Consider the following 14,466-nt stretch of genomic DNA (forward strand, 5'->3'; position numbering starts at 1 on the left):
CACAGAGCTGACCGTAAAGAAACATGTCACATGTGTATTGGTGACTACTTTTTTTTTCTTTTTGTGTGGGGAATGGGGGTTCTGGGACTTCATGAGTCCCTCCCCTGTGTTCTGCCCCTGCCACCCAATTATTTCTTTTAATTTTAACTCAATACAATGTCCAATGCAATGATCTTTGTCATAGCATTTTTCCATAAGCAGCAGAGCGTACAATGCCCTTTCAGGGGTCTTGGGGGGGCTGCATTGAATTCTGCACTTGACCTCCTTGTAGGTTGCCTGTATTATGCCATATATGGGTACAGAATTTCTGGAGGTACAGTGGCATTTCAGTTTGGGTAAGATGGGGTACAAACAGCCAAGGTCTTTTATCTTCCTAGTGAATAGTGAGGGGCTTAACACCAGAACCCTCATTCGTATCAGTGCCAACCGCACTGTGCATTTGCACCGGACTTTTATCTGTCGTACATGAGTGCACGACATTTTGTATGAGCATGGACAGTTGTGCCACTGGCTCCTTGCTGGGCACTTGGCTTCCAGTTCAGTTTTAAATATCTTGTGGGGTAGATTTAGTAAATTGATTGCAATCGATTAGTGTCTTGAAATCGAACAACATCGTGTTATGCAGTAGAACCTGATTTTAGTGAAGTTGATTGGAACGAAACTAACAAGCAAAAAATGGGAGAAGTCTAGCACTCGCAAGTGAATACGAGTAGTATTTAAAGATTTGAAACATTTATTTTACTGAAAAACAAGCTTTCGGAAGGAGTCCGTCTGTCATCAGGTGAATTGATTGGAATGGTAAAAACTAGAGCTGTGCAAATATTCAAAGTTTCGAACACGAATCGAATATCTGATGCTATTCGAATGCTATTTGCAACCTATTTTCAGTATTCGAAATTTTCGAGTATTTTTCGAATAGTACTGAAGCGAGGTATCGCTATCGCCATTCTGCAAGTGAGCTTTGCCTCATTGCATCCAAGAGTTAGGTGAAGCCCACTTTGCGTTACCGCCATAGTTTTGGAGGCTCCGTTCTGCAAGTCGGCTTCACATCATTACGCTCGAGCGTTAGGTGAAGCCCGCTTTACAATGCTTGCAGTATTCTATCACTAAAGTCTACAACTTCTGTGACCTCATGGTCAACACTGTACTCTGGACACTGCATGTTCCAGTGAATGTACTCCCAGCTTTTGGAGTTATGTTCAGTAGCAGATTGAAATACGTGCAGCTTCTAAGAAAAGTACAGGAAGTTCACAATGTAAACATAGAAATGAGAAGATGCACACAAAGCAGGCTGCATGGAACATGTTGACTAACTCTCAATGCGGTTCATCCCACTAATGCAGTCTACCATACACAGATAGGGACCCTTCTCTCACAATATGTTATGCTGAATGAAAAGCTCACAAGGTTGGAGCAGAACATCATCGAGTGAGCGCAACACCACAAAATATTTCACCATGAGGTATTCAAAATTATTCAAATTGGGCCTTTTCTGATTATTTGAATTTGATTCGCCTTCTGAAGGATTCGATTCGCAATGGAAATTTTGCTCTACTAAAAATATTAACCGTATCGGTATCTTCACTATTATTAGGTAGGTAGTCCATTGTTGGGGTTTCAAAACATGAGACCGCTGGCTTACATGACTGAATCCCTACCTTGACTACATCTATGGTCACTACATGGAGCTCCTACTGTACTGCTCTTTGATACTTTGTAATGCTTTCAAACGTAGATAAGTGTTCTCATTATAATGAACTGTTTAAAACACAGTATTAGCGAGAAAGTGTATCAAAGAGCACATAGTTTCAAGGTTGATGTACCCATAAGTGTCAGTGTTTGTTTTGAGATTTCACATCTACATACTTCTTCTTTCTCAAGCATGAGTGTGTGTATCTCTATCTCGTCAACTTTAACACTCTTCGTTATTTGCCTTTTTTTTCCCTTCATTTAGGGATGGGACGAAACTTTCCAAACGTCAAGGTGACATTTCCATCAGCAAAATCAGGGTTGGTGCATTGTTTTTTGCATTTCATTGTTCTTATTTCCACTGTTTTCGTGAGTTTCACCTTCGACAAATATTATATTTTTGCATGCAGAATGACTTTTTTGTGTGTTTCGCGAGTGCCAAAAATTCGCAAAGTAGACACACTGTTTACTGTAGACAAACTGACTCCAATATGAACAACATGGGTAACGTAGTAGCTGATGTAACAGCACCAGGATGTGAAATTCAGAGTGCAACAGAGCTGCTTCTTCGTACGAGACTACATACCTGGGGATCTTCCGGAATTATCAAATACTTTTCGAATAGTACCGAATCAAGTATCGCAGTCGTCATTCTGCAAGTGTGCTTTGCCTCATTGCACCGTATGGTTAGTTGAAGCCCACTTCTGATACTACTACGACCTGATACCGTCCTAGCGCACTGCGCCCGCTTTCGCTAGCCCCGCCGATGACAAAGCAGGGCAAATTTTTGCCGAGAGATTGCATTGTTATCGCAGAGGGCTTGGTCTTCGCTCAAATGTAGCTTCAATGGGCTGATATCTGAGATCACTAGGGCTGTGCGAATAGTGATTTTTGGGTTCGAATCGAATACGAATCGAATAGTAAAATCTTCGAATAGTAGCGAATCGAATAATGTCGAATACCACACAAAAATGTGTGCTTATTGCTGACTAGTAAGCAAAAGCTTGCATTGAAACCTGGTGCTCAGTTGTAGTTTGTGAGACTGTGTGCGAACTATATACACATATTTCATTGATGAATACATTTGTGTTAGAATTGTCCTGAAAATTATAATTCCAGACATAAAGTAGCTGGCTGTGTGATTAAATCCCTCTTTCTATGGCGGCATAGCTGGTCCAGCCAAAGCTCAAAATAATTAAACTAACATAAACATCCCTGCCAACATTTGTTAAAATGTTTCTCAAAAGTGGCAATTTTCAGTGATCCCTCAAATCGCACTTTTAAACCATGTCTGCAACCCCGCGGCACTGGCAGAAGTGTAAACTAGGCTTCGCCTGATGCTCGGAGACATGAGGCGAAGCCAACTTGCAGGATATCGTCAAGTCCGCACGCGCAAAACTGTAAAGTAAGCTTCACCTGACACTCAGAAGCATGAGGTGAAGCCGCCTTGCAGGATATATTTGAGGTGCAGAATTGTAAAGTAGGCTTCGCCAAACGCTCAGAGGCATGAGTTGAAGCCAGCTTGCGGAATTTCGAATATATTCGAGTATTCGATGAAATGTTATTCGGTACGAATACGAATAGCGCGGTACCGTTATTCGGTACGAATATGGAATATTTCGAATATTCGCACACCCCTAGAGATCACAGAGAAACATGAGCCCACGTTTTTAGCGAACTTACGTTCCCGCGAACTGTTTCTCAACTAAGCCTTGCACCGCAATGCAAAAGTGTGTTCCTTACGATATCATCTAGTTTCACAGTATTGAACAGCGCAACAAGAAAGATGGGTATAACATGTTTCCTTCAGAGAAGGCAACCCTAATGGAACCACAAGTTGAAGTGATTGAAAACCTCGCTTTTTTAACACACAAACGAACCAGAACCACTACTGAAACGATGTTAGAGGTAATCTAGTAGCTCAGCAGCACTGGTGAGAAATGTTGCAAATGTGGTCGTGATTAGATTGATTAGCTGAAAGCTTCTACTGAAGATTAGGCCATGTGGCAACTTGCTCTGCCCCTCGGTTTGAGAGTATTCCAGTTGCTGTAGCAAACTTGCTAGCAACGTAGATATAAAGAATGAGACATCGTGGAATTAATATTTAATAGGCAAGGTTTAAAATAAATTAAATAAACGTGACAACTTGACATCGCGTGTGAGCTTGTGACGAATCACAGGGGAGCAATGCATTTATCACGCAGTATGGAATAGCATAAAGTTGTGCATTGAGCACCTGGTGCAGTTACATCTAATTTAGCACCGTGGTTCAATAGGTATATGTCTTCCATAGGAAGAAGGCTATTCTCCTACGACTCTTCTGAACTTCCTGATCTTGGCCGGCGGTGGGTTTGGAAAGCAGACCGGCGAGGAGTTCTACCCATTGCCTCAAATTGTCGAAAAGGTGAGAATGGAAGAGGAGGAGCTGCGGAACAAACAAATGTAATCGAGGCCCAATGCGTTGCCATTTTGCTGCAGTTTTGCCCAGACGAGCTGAATCCAAACTCGTGTCAGCTTGACATGGATCGACTTCCTCAGTGTAGTCGGCTTGAATTACATTCGCGACTTCGGTCTGCGAGCAGCTGCGAGGACATAGTAGATGAACTGCGGGACAAGCTTCGCGAAAAATATGGCAACAGGTGAGCAAAAAAAAAACACTGTAATGCAGAAGTTGTTGTAGATCTCTGCATCGTAGAATGGCAAGTCGGAGGAACTCTTCAAACCCTTAGAGAGGAACATGCATTTTAAGTAGAGCTGTGCGAATAGTCCAAATTTCGAATATGAAATGAATATCTGATGCTATTCAAATGCTATTTGCAACCTATTTTCAGCGTTTAAAATTTTCGAATATTTTTCGAATAGTACTGAAGCTAGGTATCACTATCGCCATTCTGCAAGGGGGCTTCGTCTCATTACCTCCAAGAGTTAGGTGAAGCCCACTTCATGTAAAGGCCATTGTTCTTTTGGTGTACAGCTCTATTTTTCAATATTGAATCAATTTCGAATATGAAATTAATATCTGATGCTATTCAAATGCTATTTGCAACCTATTTTCAGTGTTTAAAATTTGCGAATATTTTTCGAATAGTACTGGAGCTAGGTATCGCTATCGCCATTCTGCAAGGGGGCTTCGTCTCATTACATCCAAGAGTTAGGTGAAGCCCACTTTATGTTAAAGCCATTATTCTTTTGGTGTACAACTCTATTTTTCGAGTGTGCTTAACCTCGTTACCCTCGAGTGTTAGGTGCAGTCAGCCTTACACTGTTAACAATATTCTGTCACTAAAGTCAGTGTACAACATCGTGGGATCATGGTCAACACTGTACTCTGGGCACTGTATGTTCCAGTAAATGTGCTCCCAACTTTCAGAGTTAGGTTCAGTAACAGGTGGAAATATGTGCAGTTTCTGAAAAAAAAATACAGGAAGTTCACAATGTAAACATAGAACTGAGGAGATGCACATGAAGCAGGCTGCATAGAACGTGCTGACTAACTCTCAGTGCAGTTCATCAAACTAACGCAGTCTACCATACACAGATAGGGACCCATCATCTCTCACAACATGTTAAGCTGAGTAAAAAGTCTCAAGTTTGGAGCAGAAGATCATCCAACGAGCACAACACCACAAAATATTTCGCCATTAGGTATTCGAAGTTATTCGAATTGGGCCCTTTCTGATGATTCGAAATCGATTCGCCGTCTGAAGAAATTATTTCGATTCGACTTACAGTGCAGGTGAAATATTCGTAAACAATTCGCAGTGGAAATTTTGCTAGCTGCACAGCTCTAATTTTAAGCCCTGTTGTGTACACGACTGGCTGAACATGACGAACAAACACAAAGGAAACACTGATCATCATGGACAGCATCCGCTAGTGACTGACTTGTGGGGAATAACAGAACAGACGACGACCATCGTGGCAAGTCTTTAGCTTCAAAGGCAACCTCTGCCAGGGAAAGTTCACTTGTTTTTGACTCGCATTGCTGTGGGTGAGGCCGATGGTTGTGGTCTTGATAACTCCCCCCACACATGGTACAGCTATCGTCAACCTTAATAATAACGCTCGCAAAAATATGGTCTCGTTCCCGAGCGTGATTACGACGACCTTTCGGGCCATGAAGAAATCTTAATTTAACAAAATTATTCTGTTAGTTTAAACGCAAGGATTTTGTTCGTTTAAAATTCCCCCAGTGCCCCCAAGGGTTGGTGTTATCGCGCTCAGAAATGAGACCGCAGCATTTGCAGCGTTATTATTAAGGTTGAAGGGAGCTGTACCATGCTCTTCCACGCTTTTGAAAGTGGGTTTGGCGCTTAGCTGCCCCTCAAAGGTTTCGCACTGCCACCTGAAGCATCATGATGCACTTGTACATCACATAAAGAATGGCAATTTTCTTTTTATTATTATTATTATTTTCTTCTTTCAGGAGTTGTAAAACAGGGTGAGATGCAGCACGGGCTGAAAATCAGGCTTTCTTATCTTAGCTTATCTTCTTATCTGATCTTAGCACCTCTTTTCCCTGCATTGTTTGAATTAGTTAATTTCTGGGCTTACGTGTCTGTGTCGTCCCTACTTGTGATCTTCCTCGGCAGTTCTCGTTGTCTACGTTGTTTCTTACGTGTCACATGGAACACGAGATGCTATATGTGGCAGTGCTGAATGTGCAATACTTAGCATTCTCCAATGCCCATATTGGCGGCTGAATTGGCACTTTGCCAAGTTAGCAAATTGCAAATCGAGTGGTTGAAGTGGGTTTTACTGGGCTTAGCCCTACAACACGATGGTGTAAGTTTATTCCTTTCGTTCAGCGTGTTGGAAACAATATAAGTACAGTCGCCGTCCGATTTTTCGGACTCGGCGGGGATCGCGCAAAAGCCCGAATAATCGAGCGGTCCGAAAAAGCGCTTTCGCTTCAAAATAAACTTTGCTAAGCCCTAGTAGGCTGGGAAAATTTGTCGATGCTTTCCTAACGCGCTTCCAGCTCTGCCTGATAACATCAGCTTCTACTTCCCGAAGCGACATTTCGTCAATGTACACTGTCAGAGGCACCGCCGTCATCAAGTCCGCAAGTCGGCTTCGCCTAACGCATGCGGCTTTAGGTGAAGCTCGCTTTACAGCGCTGTCGAGCGACTCGCGGGCGGAGAGCACGTGCTGGGCCGTTGGCCGAATCGAAGACGCAAAGGCGCCACGACAGACCTCTTCTACTCAGAGGAATGGAAAATGAACAATCATCACTGCCCATTATTTTGCCTTAATATTTTAGTCGGTTGATATCTTTCAATACGAATTTCGGACGATATCAATATTTTCCGTCACCCCAAGAGAGAAATTCGCTGGTTAGGCAAACAGAGTCCGAAATATTGAGCGACGGAGCTGCACGGCGTCCGAAATTTTGGACGCTCTTATACATCAACTCTATGGGGCCCGCGGCCGTTCCGCGAACGAGTCCGAATAATCGAGCATGTCCGAAAAATCGAGGTCCGAAAAATTGGTCGGCGATTGTATAGATAAACCATCGCTGTGTCTCAATGTTCGCCTTCGTCAGCATAAAATGTCTCTCTCGTATGATGCTCGGAAAGCGTGGTTGCCCTAATTGTCGAACAGTTCTCGATAATGCTATGGTAAAGTTCACGAATACTTCCCAGAGTGTGGGAGGGAGGTTGGCGAAGTCATTCTCGCTGACTTCTCCAACAATACTGCAAAGTCAAAGGTCAGTGAACCTTTCACAAGCAGAGGTCGCATTTTTAATTAGAATAGTCGTCGTCTTTTCTCTTTCCTAAAGCCAGTGTGACTGTTCGTGTCTCTTTTGTGTTTGTTTGTCATTTCACAAGTGACCAACACACTTGTGCGTGTTGTCATGATGCAAGTGTAGCCACAAATATTTGCTTTCCCTTCTTCAGGCTACCATCTGATGTGCTGTCGGAAACATATCTCCTGCGAGTAATCCAAGAAAGCAAGGTATAACAGTGTCCGTTATGATTGCTGCACCGCTTCTTAAGTTTAAAAGAAGGCCTCTCGCTATCGGAGCTATTCTGTCTTAATAGAATTACATAACTAGGGTTCCGGGTTTTCTGAGTTTTTTTCTTGGGAGATTCAGACGATGTTTCCCGGCTTTTATTATTGTCACAGAATTTAGCGTCTTTTTTTGTGTGTGTGTCGTTTATTTTGTTGCAACTGGGTTGATGTCTAAAATTCTGGGAAAATGATGTGGCGGCAGTGAAATGACATATTCACAGAATGAATCAGAAGCTGCCTTGTAAAAACACTTACTGTTACATGTTGGAACCTGCAAACAATTACCTGTCCGACAGAAGAGACAGGGTGCTGACAAGCTGGTTCATGATCAAGGATGTGAACCGGAGACAGGGATGAAGCCATCCTTACTTCCTGTTCCTCCTGTCCGGCGGTTTTTGGATATATAGGGCATAGGTACATTAAAATTTTTGCTGTGTTTGAGAATTTGTTGTGTTGTCTCTTCATCCCTGTCTTGGGTTCACCTCCTTGAATTACCTGTCCCATGGTTACTGTCTGTGTTCCAGCAACTAGCTACCCTTTAGAGAAGGCAATGGGCACATTAACTAGCGTTTCTGGAGTGCAGGGAGAGAGCTCCTTTTTACTAAACAGTGTCACTCCTTTTCTGGAGTGTGGTGCTCTTGATGAACTCTCACGCTCCAGCTTGTAGGTTGGTGCGCATAAGTGCTGCTCCTGCCCCCTGGTGTATGGACAAAGAGGAGACTAGTAAACAAATCAGTCACCTTAGAAGCTTCACCCGGGTGCGTATCGCGCTCATGACTCCGAGAGACCATTTAGTAGAGGCACTGGAGTACCAGGGACAGGGTACACCGAGCGCGTTGGGTAGAGCCGCTACTTAACGCGCCCAATTTGTGCATTCTCTTGTCCACTTTGAGGAGGTGGGAAAAAATTATTCGAAGAAAAAGGCAAAGGAATCTGGTTAAACCGGATTCCTCCAGATTATTCTCCCCCGGAATCACTCCCCTGAAACCGGGTTTCTCACCGACTTCCAATCACACATGTATCAACTATCACATATCAGCTACGCTGTTTAGCAGCAATCTGAACGCGTGTCTGGTATAAATGCTATTCCTGTTGTCATTCTCCATGGCACATTATATGTTGAAGCACCACCATATTGCTTGTAGACTATAGGGATTTTTGCGTGGCTTCGATTAATATTAATTTGATTTTATCGTGATCGTTATTCATTTGCAATCACCATACTTAATACTATATGCATTTTTATCGCACAATGTTTCAGGATCGAATAAATTGTGTTAAAGATCTACTGCACGATTCGCTGGAGTATATATGGCTAGATCCAGAAGATGCATACTCGGATGAGAGCTATGATGATTGCCGTAAGTAAAAAACTGCCACTGCATTGAGCAATGTTATTATACTGCAATGTCGTGCACACACATGCTTTCAAGAATGGGTTCGAATGGTTTGGAGGAAGCACCCTCATTCTGTTCCAAGACCCAATTACCATATTTACTCGAGTAATTTGCGCACTTTTTCTCCCAAAAACGTCGGAAAATGTGGGGGTTCGTTACGATATTCAAAAGACGCGAAATTTCAAAATGTTAGTAAGGCGGTCGTGCAGGCTATCGGTAGAGCCAATATTCATGTTATTACCGCATTGCACAAGCGTGAAAGTATCGTATATAGTATCCAAATACTATGCAACCACCAATGATCAGTAGAGCCTGAAGTTTTAGGGTTTTGCCCGATTCTTCCCCGAATTTGCACCCCGAATGGAAGGTTGCCTCTTTAGGGTGAAACCCGATTTTTACCTGGCAAATTGCCCTCACTGGGACGTCTGTAGGAATGCACTGATTTACATGTTTGGCAGAAAAATTCAGTTGGATCACCGTTTGTACCAAACCACTACGGTTAGTTTGAATGACTGAGCCTGTTTTCTCCCCGATTTTAGCGTAATGGAAGTTTTTTCACCCGTATTCGCACCAATTTAGTGCACACGTTTATTTACCCGATTTTTACCCCCCCGAATTTAGAAAAAAATATTTCCCAAAAACTTCAAGCTCTAATGATCAGGAGGCAAAATGCCAGTCCACTACCGCCCACTATACCAGAGAAATATGTCGAGACGCTGCCACGCGTGCGTGCCAGATATTCGCGCGGAAACGCGAGTGCACAGATTACGCGATTTTTTGTTTTCTTGTCATTCTTAGTGATAAACTAGGTGTGCGCAAATTATGAGATGGCTCAAAATATGTGAGTAAATACGGTATGTCAAAGGGTCACGTGTACCTCGAAACGGTTGGGAGCGTGCACAGCACGTGCTTTTATTTGACACTGTTTTGCGTGAGCGTGCAATACTTACCCTTAGACGCTGCACGTTATAGTAACCTTCCACATCGTGCCAATCACGTCCTTCTACCCAATCAGATTTCCTCAAAATTCTGTGCAAAACGCAGCGAAATTTTGAGCAAAATAAGGGATTCCGTGAAATTCCGTGTCAAACGAAGGACTCCGTGATGGATTCCGGATTCAGAGAAATTTCGCGGAATCGTGGAAACCCCGGGGGCTTAGTTATGGATTACAGCCACTCTTGGTATGGATTACAGCCACACAATCCTCAGTGGAAACTATTGCGAACTGTCGATGAGAGAAAACGTTTTTGTAAATAACAGCTACATTTTGTGGCAACATTAGATGCATTTTTTGTTTAGAAACCAGCTACACTATGCATTTAATTGGTTCAACGATCTCCCATCTCACTTGCAGTGTGCCCCAAAGGCACACAATGGATCTAGGGGGGGACCAGATGGCCTACTTCCTCCCTCCCCCATTTTCTGACATCACACAGACCTTCAATTTATCTTAGGCAGTGTATGTATGGCAGTGTATGTGCATGCTATCCTAGACAGGAACCCTTCCCCTCAGAAAAGTCGTGGATCCGTCCCTAGCCCAAGGTCATGTGACCGAGATTTGTTTGTGCCTTACAGGAACAGCCACGAGAGAGCTTTGTGACAAGTTACAACTTTTGGAACAGGACGTCCTCCACCGTGACGTGGTGACCACACTGACGAGGCAGACATCGCGGGAATTACATATCAAGCACGCACGTTTTATGCAATTTCTGCGTCTGCTGCTCAGTGGGCTCAAGGTAAGTAACAACATTTGTGTGTACCATCTAACTTATACCTGCATCGCACGAGCAGAACAAGCGACATTGTCGTCTAGTACCGTTAGCGTCCTGAATGGCATTATACATGGGGCCGTGCCATATGTCAGTTTGTAATGAAATTACATGTAGTAGGGCTGTGCAAATATTTGACATTTCGAATACAAATTGAATGTTTTCAGTTCTCGTATTTGATCCGATTTGACGATTTTGTATTCGTGACTTTCGAATAGATCAAATATATTCGCGACTTTCGGATACAGTCGCCGTCCGATTTTTCGGACTCGGCGGGGATCGCGCAAGAGTCCGAATAATCGAGCAGTCCAAAAAAACGAATTTCGCTTAAACTTTACTAAGCCCTAGTAGGCTGGAAAAATTTGTCGATGCTTTCCTAACGCGCTTCCAGCTCTGCCTGATAACATCAGCTTCTGTTTCCCGAAGCGACATTTCGTCGATGTACATTGTCAGAGGCACCGCCGTCATCAAGTCCGCAAGTCGGCTTCACCTAACGCATGCGTGCTTTAGGTGAAGCTCGCTTTACAGCGCTGTCGCGCGACTCGCGGGCGGACAGCACATGCTGGGCCATTGACCAAAAACGAAAACTCAAAAGCGCTACGACAGACCTCTTCTACTCAGAGGAATGGAAAATGAACAATCATCACTGCCTATTTTTTTGCTTCAATATTTTAGTTGGTTGATTTCTTTTAATACGAATTTCAGATGTGACCAATATTTTCCGTCACCCCAAGGGAGAAATTCGCGGGTTGGGCAAACAGAGCCCGAAATATCGAGCGACGGAGCTGCACGGCGTCCGAAATTTTGGAAGTTCTTATACATCGACTCTCTGGGACCCGCGACCGTTCCGCGAACGAGTCCGAATAATCGAGCACGTCCGAAAAGTCGGTCAGCGACTGTAGATCGAATATATTCGTGAATACAGTAGAACCTCACTAATTCGATCTCGCTTCATTTCGAAATCCTGGGTAATTTGAAGGATTACTGCGGTCCCGTCTTTTCCCGTTGCAATGTGACCGCATAATTTGAAGAAGAAAACTGGCCCATATCCCGCTAAACTCCTAAGCTTCCTACCGAATTTCATCATCTTCCCGTCGGCTTCCAACCCACGCAACGACGATGCGATGCGCGATGTCAACGGTCCGGTCACCGATTGTGAGCATTATAAAGCGTGTGACAGCATTTGCTTAGCTTTGGGTACGGACAGTCTGTTTAGTAGCCCAAGTGATAAAGCAGTAGAAGTTGTTTGTAGGGGTGTGCGAATCCGAATATTTTAAGTCGAATCGAATATCGAATCGAATGGAGGAAAAAATTCCGAATACCGAATCGAATATCGAATATTCGTGCAAAATTTACAATATGTGACTTTTGCACTAAAAGTTTCCATTTTGTAGTCCATGGCTTTAGTGTAATTTTTCTGGCACTAACTGTCACAAGATAGACATACAATTCTTCTGTTTAAAGCCCCTACTCCTTAATTTTACATGAGAGCGCTTCCTGCTTTTCAGGTGAGCCTACACTTACTGGAGTACTGGAGTACCTTCATTTCCAAATTTGATGTCAGGCCCGTAGCATGTTATACAGATGAGGCTGTAATTGTTTCAGACAAGCACTGGCCATTTGTGAAACAAACGAATTGGCATCCTGCCTCAGCTTTGCCATGAACACCCTTTAGTTTCTTTGCACTTGCCCTAGGAAGTTGCACTACTGAAATTTTAGACGTAAAGGACATCTTTAAGACACCCTTCTTGGTCGTGGGCTGTAGTCATTATTCGAGTGTCCTAACTTTTTAAAGACGACCTCACAGACATCAAATCAAAGCCCTCGTCGGTACCGCTAAACTGCATGTTGGAGGGGCGCCAGCCCTTCCACAGATGATGTCTACAAAACTAACTTTGGATAACTTTATCTTAAACTAAACACTGTCCCGCCTGTGTTGGTCCTGCAGCAAGGGAAATTTCGTGAAGGATGCTTCACCTCATGCACGGAAGCATCAGGTGAAGCACACTTTCAGGTTGTGTCGTTCATATTCGTGGAATAGTCGAATATTCCACAAATCGAATATTGGATATTCGATTCGCGAATCGAATAATTCGAGCGTTTTATATTCGATTCGAATTCGAGAACTCGAATACTCGCACACCCCTAGTTGTTTGCCCAAATTGAGCTTGCCAATTTTCTTTGCTTCCCACGGTGAACAGAAACATGTACTTCATTCAACAGGAAGGACCAGGTGTTGGGGAAATGATGTCCATCTTGGGCAAGAAGATCACCTTGGACAGACTTTCAAAAGGGCTGCCAAAATCCGATACATCGAAAGGAAGTGTAGCAACACACCGGTGAACGCTTCAGTTTGTATGTAGCTGATATTGTCGAGCTGGAGTTTGGGCACATCGTCGGTTCCGCCTCATTATTTTCTTGTACTGAAGGATGAACTAGGACAAAGCTATCTACTAAAAATCATTGTTCCACAGAGCACTTGCGGCAAAAATACGCCGTGCAAAAATGTTGGTGGCCTACAGCACATCCTCTGGATGCATCCCCTCCCATGACTGTTAGCTTTAGAGCACCGCACAGGCAACATTTTTAGGCCAAACCCGATCCCGGCCTTCCTTTAATTTACCAATCCGGGCATGGCACGATGGCTACATACCCGGTCCAGGCCCCAGTTTAAGCTCAAAGGGTTCTAGGTTTCTTCACCCAAGCCCGACGAGAAGCCGATAAATTTATAGTCTACCTAGCCTGGCCCAGTGTACGAGGGTATAAAGTTTGACCGTGGTTAACTAACAGGGGGTAACACAGGCTTGAGCCCGACCTAGGCCTGGCAATGGACGGGCCCAGCCCGGGCCAATAATGGTCAAACCCAAGTCCAGCCCAGGCCTGCAAAAAGAAAGCTTTACCCAGCCAGGCCCGCACAAAGGAAGGCCCAGGCCAGGCTCTGGTTTGTGGTTAAGCCCGAGCCCGTGCACTACTCTAGCCCTGTCTTCAAGTGTTGTACAGTCAACCCCCCCTGCACGGTCAAGGCAAACAGCCTCCAGGGGGGGACAAAGCTAGCAACCAATAGAAACTAGATAACGGAATAGCAACAGTCGACATGCCTAGTGTGCAGATCATGCGGTGGGTAAAGTTCATATTAAAGGTGGTGTCCGGAAAGATTCAATATTTGTGAACTGAACGTATTATCTAGGGCTGCGCGAGTAATGATTTTTGGGTTCGAATCAAATACGAATCGAATAGTAAAAACCTTCGAATAGTAGCGAATCGAATAATGTCGAATACCACGCACAAGTGTGTGCTTATTGCTGAATAGTAAGCAAAAGTCTGCATTGAAACCAGGTGCTAAGTTGTAGTTTGAGAGACTCTGACTGCAAACTATGTCCTGGCTAGCTTTTGCTACACCAGGAATCTCGAACTTGCCATCACTTGTAAGGGCAAAAGTTTGCACGCCCCGTCTAAATGTTTCCTTTAATTTGTGCTAGAATTCTCCTGAAAATTGTTATTCTGGATGGAATCTAGTACCCAGACATACGTAGTCTACCGTGTGATGAAATCCCTTTTTCTATGGTGTCACAGCTAGTCCAGATAGGGCTCAAAAT

The 14,466-nt window shown here is 43.8% G+C and overlaps 1 protein-coding gene across 2 annotated transcripts in view; it reads left to right on the forward strand.

Annotated features, from left to right (window-relative positions):
* The window catches only part of LOC135366514 (nondiscriminating glutamyl-tRNA synthetase EARS2, mitochondrial-like), a 26,457-nt gene extending 13,112 nt beyond the window's left edge, over positions 1-13,345 (forward strand). For both annotated transcript variants that reach the window (XM_064599235.1, XM_064599234.1), the window contains exons 7-13: positions 1,955-2,009; positions 3,983-4,093; positions 4,168-4,328; positions 7,590-7,647; positions 8,966-9,065; positions 10,677-10,837; positions 13,094-13,345. In XM_064599235.1, the coding sequence (XP_064455305.1) occupies positions 1,955-2,009; positions 3,983-4,093; positions 4,168-4,328; positions 7,590-7,647; positions 8,966-9,065; positions 10,677-10,837; positions 13,094-13,213 (766 nt within the window). In that variant the 3' untranslated portion in view covers positions 13,214-13,345. The remainder of the gene's footprint in view (positions 1-1,954; positions 2,010-3,982; positions 4,094-4,167; positions 4,329-7,589; positions 7,648-8,965; positions 9,066-10,676; positions 10,838-13,093) is intronic.
* The last annotated feature ends 1,121 nt before the right edge of the window (positions 13,346-14,466 follow it).

The sequence above is a fragment of the Ornithodoros turicata genome, chromosome 8, assembly GCF_037126465.1.
Source record: "Ornithodoros turicata isolate Travis chromosome 8, ASM3712646v1, whole genome shotgun sequence".
Classification (NCBI taxonomy): domain Eukaryota; kingdom Metazoa; phylum Arthropoda; class Arachnida; order Ixodida; family Argasidae; genus Ornithodoros; species Ornithodoros turicata.